The sequence below is a fragment of the Dysidea avara genome, chromosome 7, assembly GCF_963678975.1.
Source record: "Dysidea avara chromosome 7, odDysAvar1.4, whole genome shotgun sequence".
Taxonomy (NCBI): Eukaryota; Metazoa; Porifera; class Demospongiae; order Dictyoceratida; family Dysideidae; genus Dysidea; species Dysidea avara.
Window position 1 is genome coordinate 2,187,675 of NC_089278.1, and position 18,368 is coordinate 2,206,042.

Sequence of the window (18,368 nt, forward strand, 5' to 3'; positions counted from 1 at the left end):
TACGATATGTTAAACGGACCATTGTTGACTTTATATGACGCGCACCCCACCTCCGTTGATTTAGAATGGCTGAAACGAGAGAACGCAATCCTGGTATACCGTTGGATGTAGGATGGGTAGAAGCAAGTAGAGTGAATCTTCCCAGTGCTCAGAGGCGAGCAGCTACGCACAAAGCTAGACGATCAATTAAGAAAGAATGGCAAGCCGCGTGGTTGCTACGTGCTGTCTCATGCCTCGATCTTACCACCTTGGATGGAGATGACACTCCAGGAAATGTCGCTAGACTTTGTCACAAAGGAAGAAATCCCGTGCGGCAGGACTTAGCGAAGCAACTAGGCGTCGAGGACTTGAATATCACTGTGGGTGCTATATGTGTCTATCCAGAGCGTGTAGAAGATGCAGTTAAAACTCTTAAGGAGTTAGGGTGTACCAGTGTCTCGGTTGCATCTGTGGCAGCTGGATTTCCTGCTGGCCAGACACCACTGAAACAACGTGTAGAGGAAATCAAGACAGCTGTTGGATATGGTGCCACAGAAATTGATATTGTCATCAGCCGTGCTTACGTATTGACAGGAAACTGGGAGGCACTGTACGATGAGGTACGTCAGTTTAGGGAGGCATGTGGAAGTGCCCACCTCAAAACCATTTTGTCTACTGGTCACTTGGGAACACTTACTAATGTTCGTAAGGCTAGTCTAATTTGTATGATGGCTGGAGCAGATATCATCAAGACGTCAACTGGTAAAGAAGCCGTAAATGCCACTTTTGAAGTTGCCCTAGTCATGCTTCGAGCCATACGAGACTACTATCAACGCACTGGGTACAAGGTGGGGTTTAAACCAGCAGGAGGAATTAGGAGTGCTAAAGATGCTCTGTCATGGATAGCCCTGATGAAGGAAGAGTTAGGGGATGAGTGGACCAAACCAGATTTGTTCAGAATAGGAGCTAGTTCTCTACTAGTGGATATTGAGCGTCAGCTGTTTCACCATATCACTGGAAGGTATGCAGCAGGATACCAAATTCCTATGTCTTAAGAAGGACAGGAACTTTAGTTGTGTTTGTATGTATACTTCAGTATATACAATTATTTTTCTTTTCTTTTAGTGATCCTGATGAATCACATGATGTTGTACCAGTGATAACAAATTAAATATGAATTAATGAGTGTACTAATTAAATTCACTGTATCTACATCAACTGGTATACTGTATGACTTAACCTCACACATTATAAAACACTAGGCCAGACTGTTTTTCTTTTGTGTTCAGACCGCTGCTTTTCTTTAGTACGGAAACCCCAACATGAAAGAAAAGTGGTCTGGCCACACAACACCATTAGAAGTTCATTCCTTTTGTAAAGAAGTCACTTTCTTAATCAGGGTGATGTGGATGCCAGGTTCCACTGTAGCTTGGCATAATTCATTGTAAATAAGTGTCTAAACAATATAGCTGTAAATACAAGACCTGGGAATAACCCCAAGCACGCATGAGTTGTTTCATTATTCAACTCGTGCACAGCATTTCATTGTATGCTAAAAATAATGTACAAGGTGTAATCATGTAATAACTCTAATCCTTAACTTTCTTTTTATGTTTCTTAACCTTTGAACCGTCTGTCATGACATCATGTAGTTTAGCTTTCTTGTCAACAGGGCCCTCAACTGAGTCCTTATGTTTCCTTTTCTTTTTCTTCTCAACCACCACTGCTTCATCAGTCTCCATACTCTCAACTATGTGATCAATGTCAGCTTCAACTTTCTGGTCATCCTCTTTGCCTTTTGATTTTGACTTTTTCTTCTTGCGTGGAACTTCTACACCCTCCACAACTGTTTCTTCATTGTCTTCTTTAGCAGCTGTATCAACATCGCTATCCTTATGTTTGTGTTTCCTTTTCTTCCCCACGGTACCACCATCAGTAATGGAAGACACCCAATGGCTAATACTGTCCTCTATACCATTGTCTGTGACAGTGTTTTGTGTTGTTGTACCCTGTTCAGTTGTGTTCGGTACTTGCTCTGGATCTTCTAATGCTACAAATAGTACAGAATAATCTTATTACTACTTGCATATGAGAGCACAAAACCATATTACATTACCTAGTGATCTCTTCTTTTTACTCTTCTTTTTCTTTTTAGTTTCACCTTCACCAGACATAGGCAGCTGACTGTCACTTAACAACTGGATATCTAAGTGATTATTAACTCCAAACTCTGGTTCACCATTTGTTACATCTGTGGTAGCACTCCTTTCCTTCTTTTTCTTTTTGCTAACACTTTCCTTGACATCCTCTTTGGCTAGAGTTACAGATTCAAGCACATCATCTTGATGCTTTTTATGCTTTTTCTTCTTCCCTCCATCGACTTCAGCAACATCATCAGCTGCATCAACTGATATGGATGTGTCTTCCTTATCAGTTGCAACGGCAGCAGATTCCCCACTTTTAGACTGATAGTAGGATATATGGCATAGCTTTATGTACATACAGAATGCACAAACCTGTAGTCCACTAAACAAACTCCATAATTCATCCAATGTTTTTTGGTCTCGTACATTTAAGCTGTTGCCCACAAAATTCTGTAATATTTACATCACCATCATCTGAGACATAGTTGAGAACATACGTACCTGAAACTTCTTCATTTTACGTGGAATATTGGAGTACTCTAGCAGCCTATCCAGTAGCCCAGCAAGTCGTGGATTGGTAGAGTGTGTTGAAGCAGTCTCCTTCACTTTCTACACAACATTACATACACACAATTACTATTGTAACAAGATGCATCATTATAGTATGATTGCTTCAAGTCCTCGACAGCAATGCTGGTCTATTTGTCAGAAAGTAGAACACTGAATACTTACATATGTATACACATCATGTAAGATATATTTAGGACTCAGGCTGTCATCACAGCCCCCTTCCTCCATCCCTATACTATTTCCACAACGTAATGATACTGTGCCATATACTGATATATGTTAGTCTCATGCAGACTAGATAGACTTTTTCTTATGGGGAAAAAGTGGTCTGGTACACTTTTGTGTAGTGTTCCAATGGTGGGTGGTGATTGGTGAAGCCATTCACTACTGAGCAACGTGTTTTGTAGTTATAATAGTCACAGCACAGAGGAGGTTGGACGCGTTCACGTGAGCTGTACATTTTCATTGGAAAATCTTCATTTCAAGACAATTTTAATAAAAACTAGAGTACATTTGAAAGTTTATGCATTTCTAATTCTAACGGCATGATAAACCCCGGTCAACTCCGCTGATTAAGCTGGTAAAAAAGCCAGAGTTTAAAACGTCAATAAAATAAATTATGCAAAATCTGTTTTATTGAGGAGGGTAATACAGCGATTTCAGTGTAATGCAGTGAAGGATCATTGTTTCAATATAGAAAACATATGTGACAAGTCTGTCTGGTGAAGTTGTATGCATCAAATCGTAATTTATTAATTTTACCACAAATCTAGAGTACTTTTAGAAAACAAAGTACATTGCCTTGAAGCTTACGTGAAGGACGATCTGAATATCTAACAAGCCCCAGTGAACCCCATCATTTTTCAGTTTAGTATTGCGACTATTGAGGGTCACGTGAAATACCAAACAAAAGAATGCAATTAAGAGCAATACATTTAAGTAATGCTTAAAGCGTGTCCAACCTCCTCTGGTCACAGCACCAAACAAGAGAATGGCTTCGCCAATCAGCAGGTGAAACTGGTGGAACACTACACAGAAATTATTGCAAGCAGACCACTTTTCCCCCACCCACACAAAAGAAAAAAGTTGGTCTGGTCTAGATATACATATGGTAGCACAGCAAATGTTAACTATTTTTAACTGACACACCAGTGGCTGCATCAAGCAGTTCACTTTGCACTTACACCTTGGGTGATGAGATTAGAGCAATTCACAAAATAATTAATAAGAGGAATGTATTCTCCCAATTTATACAATCACTGGCATTTCAGCCTCAGGACTTACCTCTATCCATTCCTGTTGCTTCTTTTGTCCCTTTGGTGGCTGTCCTTTGTTAGCATCCTTGTATAACTTTCCCTGATACTTCTCCGCCTCAGAAATACAACTAGTATGAGTAGCATATTCGTCACCGTGGAAATCCTTGCCACAGTCTAAGCAAGATAGAACAGTGCAATTGCGACATTCCGTTTGATAGTGCTTCTCTACTTTAGCCTTCTTCACTGTCTGTCCACAAGCGTTGCAGGTAAAGCTAACCATGATCAACTGTGAACACGTGGATGGACACGTGATGCAAGTCTAAGTTAAGCGCACCCAATATCGGAGAGAGTAAGCGCCAGTCACATGCATCATGACGATTGGCAGTGTCCTTGTTTGTTTAGTTGCTGTCGCAGCTGTAGGGAATGCGCTCGCTTCTAAGCCGTACTACAGAGATTATCTGCATAAAAGAGCAAATGATCGAGTGGAAAGGATAAAGAATCTACCTGCAACGCTATCTAAACCACTTCACTCAAAGTTGAACTTTGAGCTGTATGCAGAACCTGTGAATGAAGAAGTCGGCGGTGTGAAAGATGTTGTAACAGATGTGTTAACAAAGTTCTTCCAGTATACCGGCGGAGACTATTGGTATCGTAGTGATTTCTGGACACTTGGAGACCCGTGTACGTGGTACGGAATAACCTGCAACTCGGATAAGGAGGTAATCAAAATTGACCTTCATAGCAACAACCTGACCAGCATGGTGCCTTCAGTGCTCACAAACATCACAACACTTGTTCATTTGGACCTCAGTCACAACAGCAGAATACCCTATGACATCCCTACAGAACTGTGGGAAATGGAGAATCTAGAATACCTTGATTTAAGCTACTGTGCTCTTGGTAGTGAATTACCAACTAAGATTGCTGCCTCTAACTTGCACACTGTCATCCTTACTGGCAACAGATTGACTGGACTGTTGCCAAGTTGGACAAGCTGTAGAAACTTAACCCATTTGCTTCTTGATGGTAATGCATTCAGTGGTTCCATTTCATTCCAATCTTATGGATTTTCCAAGCTCGAGACACTTACGTTATCACGGAATAAATTAAGTGGATCATTTCCTGAACCTCCCTTTGGTCAAATGTTTCCACTGCAAGTACTGTGGCTTTATGAAAATGCTGACCTTGTAGGACCAATACCGTCATCTTGGGAACGATTCAGTGCTCTCAAAGATTTAGAAGTTGAGCATGCACAAGGAGCCATTCCAACCTCAGTCATCATGAAATGGGAGAATATCTCGCATCTGTCAATCACCAATGGGGAATTAACTGGACCAGTACCTGCTGAAATATTTTGTAACTCTACTCTTCGTAAACTGCGTTACATCTCATTTGCTGTCAACAGTTTAGATGGTGCACTAATCTCAGACTCTTCCCAGTCTTGTTGTGGAATGCCTGAGGATATGGACATTGTCGATTTCTCATCAAACTATTTGAATGGAATTTTACCAACCTGTGTTACTACTGGATATGTCAAAGAGGTATACCTACATAACAATTACTTTGTTGGAGCGTTCCCCTATGATGCAGATACCAGTCGCATGAAAAATCTGCGAGTGTTACAAGTTTGTGACAATACGCTGTCTGGTTCTATACCTTCCTACTTTGTATCTGCTGATACTACTGGTCTCAGGCAGTTAGGATTGTGTTACAATCAGTTTAATAACATTGATGATCAACTGAAGGATTTCTTTACCAGAATAAAGGATTATGCTACGGGCTGCCTCTTAGATCATAATCCATTTAATTGCCCCATCCCGGATTTTGTCCCTAGCTACTGCAGTGCGGCATGCTCTAACTGTAACACTGGGGATCGGTCATATTTGTGCGATGAGTGTGTCACAAATTCTCAGTGTGGCTGGTGTGGTGAAACTAATAATTGTCTTGAAGGTGAATACAATGGTCCGAGGGATGAGTACCATTGTGAACACAGCAAGTGGGTATATGGCAACCCTCAGCAGTGTTTCTAGTTTTGTAACCGAACTTGACCTTTGTTTATGAGTTTGTTGCTGTGCTGGACATTGTCAGGTACTTTGAAATGATTTTTAAAGTTACGTTTATTGTTTTTTTATGAGATGAAGTTATTAATTAAATTACGATCAATATCATTGTGGTAAATGATGAAAGTTTGGTGACACTAAACTTTGGCAAATCAGCTTAATTGTTAAGCAATTTGGAGGGTAAAGGTTTGGTGAAAATTGGCAATACTAAACGACACACATGAACTTCATGATCAACCAAACTTTGTACAGTGTGTGAGCATTTTCTGCTAGCTGGCTTATTGGGATAATAATTAGGATTAAGTTTGCTCCTATGTAGACAAATAAAACTCACTGCTGGCATCTCTTTATAAGTTTCCGCAAGCATTTTGTAGTATTGATTTATTACAAAGTTCAGCAACAGCAATTTTTTTTTTGTACTTAGCTACACATTTTCTGTGGGATAAACATGACAGTCCTAGATTAGCTACAGGGTATTGAGAAAACACTATAAGAACAGTAGTTGTACTGGCATAACGAAAAGTCATGAAACATAATCACAAAAATGAAAACTCTTACTGTGCACACATATGTACAGTGTAAGTTGTACAGCTAGTCATCTGTAGCTTCTGTGTCTGTGACATTATTTGTAGCATCATTATGTTCGACCATGTTTATACCATCTGTCTTATTGTCATTATGCACCACATCTTCATGGATAACATCATCAGTCGGCTTGTTATTACTTGAGGTGGACTCTGTAGCAGTTACAATTGGCTCATCAGCCTTGTCATCTGGTTGGCTCTCCTTGTTGTTTCCATTAGTTGACTGCTTCCTGTCTGGAGTGCCTGCATGAGTCAGCCCCTCAGTCACGCCTCCACTAGAAGCTCCTTCACTCTTTGTCCCACTTTGTTGTGAGGAAGGACGTGATCGAGGCCTGAGGGGTGGAGGAGCTATAGCTTTCTCAGAACGTTTCCTTTTTGATTTTCTTTTGTGCTTTCTTTGATGCGTCTTGTCACTACTATCACTGTGGACTGCATTGTCACTGTGAGGATCAGTAGTAGCAGTAATGTGTTTGTGTTGATTTGCTGCTGGAGTGTCAGCCTCCTCTGTGTAGCAAGCAAATTATGGTGAACAGTCAGAGTGATGACTCATATACTAAAAAAGTCACTTACACCTCTGTCTTAACATTTTGCAATAATTTGTAATAATCCATACATGTAAACGGAATAATATACCAAAGCCTTAGTTAACTGCCACCTCTATTTTTTTTATTTTTCAAAGCCTGACATTGTTTGCCGGTGGACACATGGTAATGTCATATTAAGACATTTTGTTATAGAGACCAATTCAGATACTGGTAGTTCAATTTATGACTGCTTTGTTTGCTATGACTGTTTTAATATGGCTACCTCATTGTGGTACCTACGTATATGTCATAGGTGACCAGCAGCTCCAAGGCTTCACTGCATTACAGCAATAGTACGTATATGCCAGCCACATGGTATGCACTTCACATTCAGCTAGCAATTCATAGTAGTACAGTTGCATGCATACATACCATCACTGGGTCCTTCAGCTATTGTTGGCAGTGCAGAGCTGAGAGTAGCAGTTGCCAATGATTTGTTTAACATTGAATCTTGAGCAGGCTAATGGTGGACAAAAATATTGACAATATTCCCTACAACACATGATGGAAGGTGCATGTATGCTCTCACATGCAGTTCAGTGGAGCCTGAAATACAGTTTACCTCATCTTGTAAGAGAGATTGATCATGTAGCCGGGTTTCACCATTCAACTTGTTCAACCAGAATCTGCCAACCTTTGGAGAATCCAGTTCTATCCAGTCATCCTACATAAAGTCACAGAACAGGTGTTAGAGGACTCTATATTATTTTTAGCTCTTAAATTTTACTAGCCATACTATTAATTGATCCTGTTTTCATTACATTCCTTACATAACTGTTCTGTATAACTGTACTGTATTTGCCCAAATATCTATGTAACTCTACTGTTATGTACAGTAGCTAGTGGAAAGTACAGTACTCGTCCGCACTTTGATCCTCCCATGGCCACACAAAGTAAAATATGTTGCATGCAGAGCATAGGTTTAGACACTGGATAATTTGGTACCAATTTCTAAAGCTTATAAATATAACTTACAACCCCACTCAGACAGCACAAATGATTGACATTGTAAATCGCTAAAACTAGCCAAACTATCCCTACCAATATGTTCAGGTAACTTACTGATAGTCTAGTCACTGAAAATTGAAGCGGTTTGGGAACTAAGATGAACGCTCTGAGCAAGATGACCAGGAACATTTAAGAAAGAAAAATACAGCACTCGGGATGCCTTGAGGCTAAATACAGTACTTCACTTCACCTCGTGCTGCATTAGCCTCTTGACACATTCTGGCTCTTGTGCTGTATTTTTTTGCACACATGCATGGCAGTGCTTTAACTATAACATACAGTATCCTTACTATGTAGGTTAAGTTACTTACAGCTGATGGGAAAGTGTTTCGATAAACAAATGTAATCAGTGCTCTTGCAACAGTACAGAACTCCTCCAAGTTCAATCCCGCTCTTTCATTTGCAGGTAACATGGATAGTTGTTGTTCAAATGATTGAGTCAGCTGCTCCACTTGTGGTGGGAACAGTCTTTGTCCAACATCATGAGACACCAGAAGCTATAAATGAGTGGATACAGTATATGAATTCAAGACACACTGGGATCAACAAAAAGTGTTCTCCTTATCAAGGTGTCCTGGTTTTTCAGGTCAATTTATGTACTAAGAGATACTTTGGGACATTGTATATTGAATCTCTCTCTGGCTATAAAACGTGAATCTGTTGGCCTAATTTTCACAGAGGTTTTAGTTGGTAAAAAAAGGAGGAACTTTGTAGACCCCTGGAGACCAAAACACTTCAGTGAGAACCTCGATCAGAGAGTTTCATTATGTTACATGTATTAACTTATGTGCATAAAGTGGAGTGTCATGCTCCTCATTTGTGTAAAGATTCTAATGAAGAGCAACTTTGTGGACAGACAAAACCCTAATATATGACCAAGAGTTTATAATGTGTCAGTTGTTATCATAAACTCTTGATATGACTTACTTGATAAAATTCGTTCCTATCCACCAGCCCATCTTGGTTCACATCAGATGTTTCAAAAAAGTCAACAATCGAATCCTCAAAAATATTGTCCTACAAAGAATTAGTTTTGTAATATGTATGTTAGTTGTATATATACAACCGGCTATACTACTACTCTACATTACCCAAAAACATGTTGTTTTCCCTTAAGAACATGCAGCAACAATAACAGGATCTTTACTAATTCAAACTCCAGTAATCCAAACACTTGCTAATCTGAACAATACAAATTACTGTTCTATTAGAGTATTTTTGCAAACATAATACATTATAGTGAGGTTACTTTCAAGAATGGTCGAAACTCTTCTGGTCTTCCTCTCTGAATCTGACCGCTAGTTCGGTTGAGATAAAGATATCCATATGTTGGAGATGACAACTGAGACCAGTAGTACTCTACTGGCTGCAAACCAGTATCCTATAGATCATAGACAGGTAGGATAATAGAGTAGCATACTGTGTGTGTAGTACATGTGTGGGTAGTAAGTAATAAGTATGGATGGAACATTATAGTATGTGGTGTGTCATATGCTTCAGTTGATTTCAGGTTGCTTGCAAAATGCAAACAAACAATTTGCACACATGAGTTGTAAACGTGATCATGTGAATGCTATTTTAATGTTTTGAATAACTAGCTCATACAAGTTGCAATTGTTTACGGATTTTACACGAGATGGGTATAACTAAATTGATCAGATGAATTTCTACTATATAAAATAGACACGTGGCACAATATAATATACACCACACATACACGAACCTGTAGGGTGTTTTGTGTTACTAGCTGCAGCAACATGGTAGCAAGTTCATACACAACATCACCATACACTGTCCAGCCACTGTTGTTAGGATCAAGCTGAACTATCAGATCTTGCATTTCATCATTGTTCAGTCGTAATCCCAACTGTCGGCTGGTTAATACCTATCAGAGTTGTTGCAGATGTAAAACATGTGCAATATAAATATGGAATAATGGGCTGTTATTCGTGGCTTAGTTTATCAGTTCTAATAATATGGTAGTTATGCATATGCCATTTGCTATGATGTAAAAGGCTTATCTATGTATGGGCTCACCTGTAAGAATTCTTGTGTTGTCAAATATCCATTTCCAGCTTGATCATATCTAATTGTGGGGAACGACACCAATACCGACTGCTTTACAGTACAACAGACTATTGTAGTCACAAGCACATACGGATCATACACATAAGGCCACATAAACTTAATTATTAGTTTCTCATCCCCCTGCATGGCGGTTTTTCTCACCTCATCAAGGATATTTTACACCACTGGTGGCTGAGTGCAGCTATCCAGCATCTTCTAAAGTTGGTACCTTGCTAGAGCAGTCTAAGAAAACTGCATTCTGAGTCATTTTAGCTAACTAATTCAGCTATCTAGTCAGTAAAACATAAAATAAAAATCTGCTCTCCCGCACTATTTTGAGTACAGGAGGATGAGAAACTAATAATTAAGTTTATGTGGCCTAATGGTGTCAACCATGCAGTCATACCCAGCATACTCTTGTCAAATGAGACACTGTTAACTGTAATAATACACAATTAAAGATAGAGATTAGCCAATCACTAAGTCATCATCAATAAGAAGCAAAATGCAATGGTCTCCACACACCATTTTTATTCAGTGCCCCACTTAATATGTACAATACATGTAGTATACTAACATTGACAGCTGCTCCAAGAGGATAGCAGCAAATATCTGCACACTTTCTTCAGCAGTCAAAGCTTCAGCAGGAGGGGGTTCTTGTTCTGCAACATCTGGTAACCTGTCGGTAGTCTCTGCAACTTCTTGAGGTGTACTGTCAGCTGTTTCTGTCACTTTCTCAATGTCCCCATCTATTGCTGTGTCTGTCACTGCATCCGTCACTGCGTCTGCCACTCCTTCAACACCATCTTCCTTTTTCTCATCAGTCACCATCTCTGCAACCGGAGAACTGGCTTGATCCTTCTCTGTTGTATCCACCAGTTCATTTTCTGCAACAAAAGAAGCACTCAAACAGTGCCAACCCCCTTTATTGACACAAAATAAACTTGTTCCCAGATTGTTTATGTTGACATTGTAAGTATTAGTGGCTTAGCATATATTCAAGAGTTCAGGTCTGAATTATATAATGTATGAGTGTGTCATTGTATTGTATTACATGTGTGCATGTGCAAGTAGCAAGCACACATCTCATCTATACAGTAGTAACAAGAGTCCATTATTATGGACTCTTGGTAGTAATATACAGTATGAGAGTTAAACACTCATGCACGCACACTAAACACACACCTCCAGTTATTGGTTCACTATCTACAACTGTAGTTTCTTGATGTTGAAGCTCATCATCACCATGGTGATCATCCTTCTCACTTATAGTTGTACTCTCTCTTGAAGTAATCACATCCACTTTACCAAATTTCACTCTAGCAAGGGATGAATTTAACTCTGATATGACTTCCATATTTGCTTCACCAATCGATGACATGCTCTACAGGATAATACTTGTATAACCAGTACCATATACATGGTCACTAATAGCTATTAAGAGGTTAACATCTTCATTTGAGACAACATATGCAATGCTTACTGTGTCTAAGCTGCCATATTTTGCTGAAACAGTTGCGGACTTCTTTCTTGACCACACTTCTTTTTCAAGTTTCTTCATACGAACCTTTATCGCCTCAGCATCTCTATGCCACTGTGCTACTTCAACTCCTTGTGAGACATTTCTGTGTGCTCTGGCCAGATGCTTGTTCACCTCATCTTTACGCCTCTTCTCATTGGCCACCTGTTGTTCTTCTATCAGTTGTTTAAGTCGCATACTCTCCTGATTTTTCTTTTCAGCACTTTCTTGTTGCTCCTTCTACAGGAGTCATTTACATGTACATATACAGCAGCTATACATGAACAATTAGCTAGTACTTGTAGAAAACTGTTGGTGCATGGGTACCAAACAAGTTACTAAACGAATTAATGCTCTTTCCTCACAAGAATAAACCTTACCCTCTGGGACATTTGCAACCATCTTCTTTTAGCCTCTTTAACTTTAAATGACTGCTGCTTTCTTTCTTGTTCTCTTGAGATACTCCATGATAAGATCTTGGGTAATTTAATAGGCACCTATAGTGTAAGTTTTCCAATGTCATGTACTGTTGCTAATAACATTATATTGGATATATGTGTACCTCAAGATTTGATAGTCTTTTGGTTTGCTTCTCCTTCATCCTGTTTAACAACAGCTCTTTTCTTTCCAACATCTCATGAGCTCGTATCTTCTGTCGTTGCTGTTGAGTTGATGAAACAATCTTAAGATCCTCCGTTATTAGTCCAAGGTTGATGAGATGTTCACGTAACTTGTGATTGTTGAGGTATAAGTGACGACAATGAGAATCATGAAGGCTGTGTACATGCAAATCAGGTACACACTGATATACGCTACAAAATGATGCACTATATACTTCACCTGTTGTAATTTTGAGAAAGTGGACAAGATATGTTATGTGTTGGGCTCTTTATAAATGAGCCTCTCTTCTCAAACACATCCTCATACATTGCTGTGTCTGTGTAGACATGATACGGCACATCTTGTCTCGGTGTTCCCAAGTAAGAAGTGTAAGACGGTTCAGTCATTGTGCGCTCATGACGCGGCTCCTTGCGCACTTGCTGCGCGAGGTGTGGCTGTATCGAGGTGGGGCTTGTTGCGCGTGCATGAGAAGTGCTGCAAATACAGAATTAGAATAGAAAAAAAAAGTTAACAGATAATTTCTGCTGTAATACTGCACTACCTATACATGCAGTTATAAAGGCTGTGGTCTCGACCGTCTCGTGCTGCCTCTTTTCGGCAGTAGCTAACTTTACTTCGTAAAATAGGCCATGTAAGGCCACACTTGTGTGTAAATAATACTCACGGAATTCTTGGTAGTGTAAATCCTTCTGTTCGACTCATTTTCTAAAATAAGGGCGTGGTTATTATTTTGTTTACATCTTAAAGTGTTGCTATCGTGCGGATCACGTGCTAAATCCTCAGGAACAGAATCAGAATAGAAGGCCGCTTCTCTTTGTGACCAACCACAACGCTTTAATTTAACGCTTAATCCAGGTAGCTTACATTTTGTAGCTTCCCTCTTAAAAACATGGTAGCGGAAAATAAAGGCGCGTCGGTATGGAAATTAAGACATGGTAACACGTGCTGTAGCAGCTGTTTGTAGTTCTCCGCCACTTCTACTACAATAATATAACACTTGGTTTAATGGAAGGAAAACGGAAGAACGAAAGGACACCATCTTCATCGTAAGTTTTACACTGGAATGGGCTAGTGTGATGGGTCAGGGTGAGCACATGACACGATCGAATCATAGTGTGTGTCAAGTTGTGCAGGCAAGGAATTAATTGTGATAGCTCAAAAAGTAGCACAGGTATACGCTTAGGTTGATTTCCATGTGGCTCATCTGCCAAATATATTGTGATCCGGTACTTGGAATTTATAATGCAAATCAATCTCTGAGTATTCAGTGGTGAATTAAAACTTCACACGACAACCAAAATGGCTCCCAGTATAATAGTGTAGACTATCCTAGCGTCATAATAAAGAGTTGTTGATATGTAATGGAGTTGGTTAGGCAAGCCTGTGACAACATATTGGGCCAGGTAGACAATCAATCTCTGAGGTTGTGCATTTAATGGATTAAAGTCATATGGTACTATAATAGTGTCTAAATTATCCTATTAAATAATGTTATGATGACCACAATATTTGTATAACGTAATAAAATTGATAGCTGATTGTGACAGCAATGCTACAATGGCAACTCCAGTGTGCAATTTGTTTTTGCAGCATGCTTAATTCTACATCTCCTATCATGCAATTAACATGTCAGGCCAAGAAGCCACAAATAAGGCCTGTACAAACCCACTGAGTTCAATTCCTCTTTTAACACCTCCACTGAGCTGCCAATGTTGGTAAAAGCAAGAGTTCTTAATACAAGTAATGTGTTACTTGACTCAGTGATTATCCTGGATGTATTCTAGTTTTATATCATCTCTTGCTAGTAATGTTGATTGGTCCAATCTCTCCTCAGAAGGTGGCTCAATCATTGATTCCTTAACAGTCTTGTTCACCCTCCCTTACTTATATTATGAACTCTTGGTAAAAAGTTTCAGATAAGTGAATTGTTCAGATAACCAAAGCCCATACATTTATATACAGTATTGAGCTCTGTTGAAATACTCTAATGGACCATACAACTGTATCAAAATACTCTAATAGAACAGTCATTTTGAGGGGTTGGATAACAGAGGGTCTACTGTAATTCAATAACATCTAAAGCTCTGACCTTGATTTTCATTGTTACACCTACAGGTGCGTTTTGGCATGCCATACAATGCTTCCACATAGACTTACCTTTGTCCTCTTTTACACCCCATTTCTTTTTGATGACAGCACATATTCACAGTAGGGGACCATGGTTATGTGACATAAGAAATTGTCTGTAATATTTGCACCATGCCACCAACAGTTGGAAGTAGTCAGAATGATGCAGGATAGCTTCATGTATTGTCCTCCATTTGTAGAGGCAGAACACAGTCAAAAACCATGCTACATTCTTTGTTAGCAATTAACATAGGGACCAGTGATGTCTGGTGCCATTCTTTCCCTTGATGCAGTGTTATAGTTCAATAGTTACACAACTAAGTGTTAGGAATTTTACAAGCTAGAAAAGATCATTGCAATAACACCTAAAGTGCTAATTTAAACAAAATTCCCTTTGAAAATCCACTGTAAGATACTTATTCATGGCTTCAGCATTGATAAACATCCTGGAAACAAAAAAACTGTTTTCCCATTGCCTGTAATGATCTATGGCATATAATTTTTGAAGGTATTTGGGAAAAGCACAGCTCTAATCATGGTGACTAAATTTTTTACCTTCCAACTACTTAAGTATATACTATATAGTTCAGTAGTTTGATGGGATTGTTTCTTTCAAATGTTTTCCAAGTATGTTCACACATGACTGTGCAGACGTCCTGTTCAGTTATATTTGTAAGGCTTCACTTAATGCCACCTAAAGATGATGAATGTTTTTAATGCTTTTGTAAAACATGGCCAAGTCATCTGAATTGATCACTGCACAGCTAAATACAGTGGAAACTAATTACTTTTTTGAACTGTAGCAACAACCAGACTTTGAAATTATCAGAATGTTCTATTGGTTAGTAGTTGGGGTACAAATTCCTTTTTTAAGTCTACTTACAACTTTGCCAATACCAATGTTTTAGTTCTCTAAACACTAGGTGGTCTCTTAATTTAAGGTGTACATTTATATTGATGTCAATTTTTCTGTAGTGGAAGTAAGCGGATATGCCTGAGGAACAGCATGGGATTTGCACATGATTCCTCTACACTGTATCGTCTACCAAGTGATATCACCCTCAAATTGTCCGATGGTAGTATTGATGCTCACAAAGTGATACTTGCTTCTGTGTCTCCTGTTTTTGAGAGTATGTTCTATGGAGGCTTTAAGGAGAAGAAATCCAATAAGGTAGACCTGCCAATAGAGAGCTATAAGACGATGAAGCTACTGATAGATGCCGTCTACAAAGGTAGCTGTGAACTGGATAGTCTTGATGACATGATTCCTCTGATGGAAGTTGTTGATCGTTACCAGATCAACAAAGCACCACTGCAACACATGTGTGGTGAAGCAGTATTGTCACAGTTAGATTTATCAAATTATTCCACGTTGCTTTCAAAGTACGCTAGTTTGATGAGTGAAGAGAGCAACAAGAAAGCGGCCAATAAAGTGGTCACCATAATAGGTGGTGACTTGGAGAGTTATTACGAAGAAGTCTGTGAACTCCCTGAAGAAGTGATGCTCCCATTACTTCAGGAAAGTAATATTGATTGCTCAGAATCTTTTCTCTTTGAGTTTCTGGTTGACTGGTATAAATATCAAACAGAAAAATTAGGTACATCATTGCAACTAGTTTCTCAGCTCTTTCAATGCATCAGGTATTCTCTGATTGTTCCTCAGATCCTCTCCTCTAAGGTAGTGAGTTGCAGTCAGGTTGATAAGCAACTGTTGAGCATAGCATACCGCTACATCTACACCAGTTGTAAGCCTCTGGGGGTTTACGCTGGTGACGACGATGATGAAGAGCTTGTTGAACATACTTCAAAAAAACCAGTTCATTCACTGAAAATTGAGTGGTTTGGATATGATGGTGTTTCAACCACTTACAATCAAGCAGACAAGTGCAAAGTTACTTTCAATACTAAAAAGGTGCCACTGAGCAAGTACATCATGAAATCATCACCACTGAAAGATGGTATTTACACCTTTTCTGTTTCTAATTTTACTGCACAAGTGCCATTTAACAGAGACACAAGTTCATTGCTGTGAATATCACTGATCAGAGTGATACATACTTGTACACTCACCCATCAAGCAAGGTAGCCTAGTTACATTTTGTGTTGACGGTGAAGAGCTATTCCTGAAGCTTATTGAGAACAATGAAGTGAAGTCAACTGTCAGTGTCAGTGGTACAAGACCTTTTAGGGTTTGTATTTGTAATCTAGTCATCCCTGATTACCAGTATCAGAGCAACTTCCGCATCGATAGCTATAACTACTGAATTGAAACTGAACTAGTTGTGTCATGTACATAGAAACTCAACTTGTTTACATGTGCAGATCACCATATCTGTTTTTACAACACCTTACTCATATTTGTTAACTTGTTTAATCAATCAAGGTGAATTTGAAAGATGAGCAGAGTAAAGGGCTTCATTAAAGGCATGCAATGCCTCCACCCATTCTTGTGCCCATATTTTTCTAGTTCTTGACTGAGTAGCTAAGCTAATACAACTATAAGGATTGATATTGACTCTGATGTGTGTAGGCACACCCTATTAATTATCACTATATAGTCAGTGCCAGATCTTTACAGGAGATGCTGAAAACACAAAAGTTTCTTATTGAGGCAACTTAAGGTTGCAGTTCATTCTATCTGTAACTATAACAAGTTGGTACACATGGCTTCAGGGATTGAAGATTTGTGAGGCTCCAATCTCATTGGTTTTAAATACACAGCAGTATAGCAGAGTAGCCCAAAAAGTAGCCAAATTGTGCACTTTTCATAAAAGCATGAAACTTTCCACATAAATAGTATTTCTCGTGACATGTATTTTTTGATATAATGCCATCACAGATTTGACCTTTGGTGACCTTTATGGCCATTTTTGCACAGAAATTTGATCATTTCTGTCTATCTCCCTGAGGCATTAATTGACATGCTAAAACATGGTACCAAAGTAAATTGTTGAACGAAACAACTTGGTTTTTAATAGGTAATTCCATTTTGAAGTTATGATTGTTTTTATTATCTCTGAAATTCTCTGATCTTACCTGCCCTTGGGGTGTAAATTACCCATGGGGAGATGAATTATCTCAAAATTCATGGGTAATATAAATGATCATAACTTTGGAATGAAATCACCTATTAGCTTCAAATAAAAAGTAATAAGTTGTTTCGTTCAACAGGATCTTTATTTTGGTACCATGTTTTAACAAGTTAATTCATGCCTCAGGGAGACATACAAGACAGAAATGATCAAATTTCTGGGCAAAAATGGCCATAAAGGTCTACACCAAAGGTCAAATCTGTGATGGCACTATATCAAAAAGATTATGTCACGAGGAATACTATTTATATGGAAAGTTTTGTGCTTATATGAAAAAGTGCACAATTTTTGTGTTGTGCTAGCTGCTATACTAGTAGGCTTTGTGGTGAACTGCAACACAAATTATTGGTTGTAGAAAAGGAGGTGTTACTCAAATCAATTGCCCATTTGCCATCATGCACATTTGATCACATGTCCACTACATGGCTTTTTGTCAGTACTTCATACTGCCATGAATGTTCTATTGAGGTGTTTTAGTGTGGTCAACTATTCTAATGCTTACCAACTAGCTCAATACTCTAGTGTCTCTATCAGTCCTGTTGTCACTGTAAAGCTATAATGCTTCCATGCACCATCGTCTTAACTATGCATATATGTCCAGAAAATGTTGCCAAGTAGTCTGCTAAACAGTGAAGTGAAAATAGATGAAATAGAAACTACTTTGTAGCTACATGTAACACTTTCACACCTCGGATCAAAGGAGCTACCTGGACTACATCTGGACAGCAATTACATAGACATTGAGGCTGAAATCGAT

At 38.9% G+C, this 18,368-nt stretch overlaps 5 protein-coding genes across 5 annotated transcripts; 3 read left to right on the plus strand and 2 right to left on the minus strand.

Annotated features, from left to right (window-relative positions):
- Positions 1 to 1,178, plus strand: LOC136262385 (deoxyribose-phosphate aldolase-like). The gene is made up of 2 exons (XM_066056635.1): positions 1 to 1,000; positions 1,105 to 1,178. Exons 1-2 carry the CDS (start codon positions 66 to 68, stop codon positions 1,148 to 1,150), a joined length of 981 nt encoding a protein of 326 aa, XP_065912707.1. The 5' UTR covers positions 1 to 65; the 3' UTR covers positions 1,151 to 1,178.
- Positions 1,179 to 1,425: 247 nt separating this feature from the next.
- LOC136262384 (cell growth-regulating nucleolar protein-like) lies at positions 1,426 to 4,284 on the minus strand. The gene is made up of 5 exons (XM_066056634.1): positions 3,978 to 4,284; positions 2,625 to 2,732; positions 2,496 to 2,573; positions 2,096 to 2,444; positions 1,426 to 2,029 (listed from the first exon to the last, which is right to left on the minus strand). The coding sequence occupies exons 1-5, from the start codon at positions 4,227 to 4,229 to the stop codon at positions 1,569 to 1,571; spliced, it is 1,248 nt and encodes a 415-aa protein (XP_065912706.1). The 5' UTR covers positions 4,230 to 4,284; the 3' UTR covers positions 1,426 to 1,568.
- A 5-nt stretch (positions 4,285 to 4,289) lies between these two features.
- On the plus strand, positions 4,290 to 6,117 carry LOC136262383 (uncharacterized). The gene has a single exon (XM_066056633.1). The coding sequence runs from the start codon at positions 4,321 to 4,323 to the stop codon at positions 5,977 to 5,979; it is 1,659 nt and encodes a 552-aa protein (XP_065912705.1). The 5' UTR covers positions 4,290 to 4,320; the 3' UTR covers positions 5,980 to 6,117.
- Positions 6,118 to 6,511: 394 nt separating this feature from the next.
- Positions 6,512 to 13,193, minus strand: LOC136260905 (uncharacterized). Its single transcript, XM_066054819.1, has 15 exons — positions 13,057 to 13,193; positions 12,612 to 12,866; positions 12,334 to 12,547; positions 12,152 to 12,268; positions 11,736 to 12,011; positions 11,438 to 11,636; positions 10,830 to 11,139; positions 10,223 to 10,271; positions 9,909 to 10,070; positions 9,435 to 9,566; positions 9,113 to 9,202; positions 8,497 to 8,682; positions 7,740 to 7,841; positions 7,550 to 7,637; positions 6,512 to 7,097 (listed from the first exon to the last, which is right to left on the minus strand). The coding sequence occupies exons 1-15, from the start codon at positions 13,092 to 13,094 to the stop codon at positions 6,601 to 6,603; spliced, it is 2,715 nt and encodes a 904-aa protein (XP_065910891.1). The 5' UTR covers positions 13,095 to 13,193; the 3' UTR covers positions 6,512 to 6,600.
- Positions 13,145 to 16,912, plus strand: LOC136260906 (kelch-like protein 38). Its single transcript, XM_066054820.1, has 3 exons — positions 13,145 to 13,308; positions 13,357 to 13,438; positions 15,495 to 16,912. Exons 2-3 carry the CDS (start codon positions 13,398 to 13,400, stop codon positions 16,549 to 16,551), a joined length of 1,098 nt encoding a protein of 365 aa, XP_065910892.1. The 5' UTR covers positions 13,145 to 13,308; positions 13,357 to 13,397; the 3' UTR covers positions 16,552 to 16,912.
- The last annotated feature ends 1,456 nt before the right edge of the window (positions 16,913 to 18,368 follow it).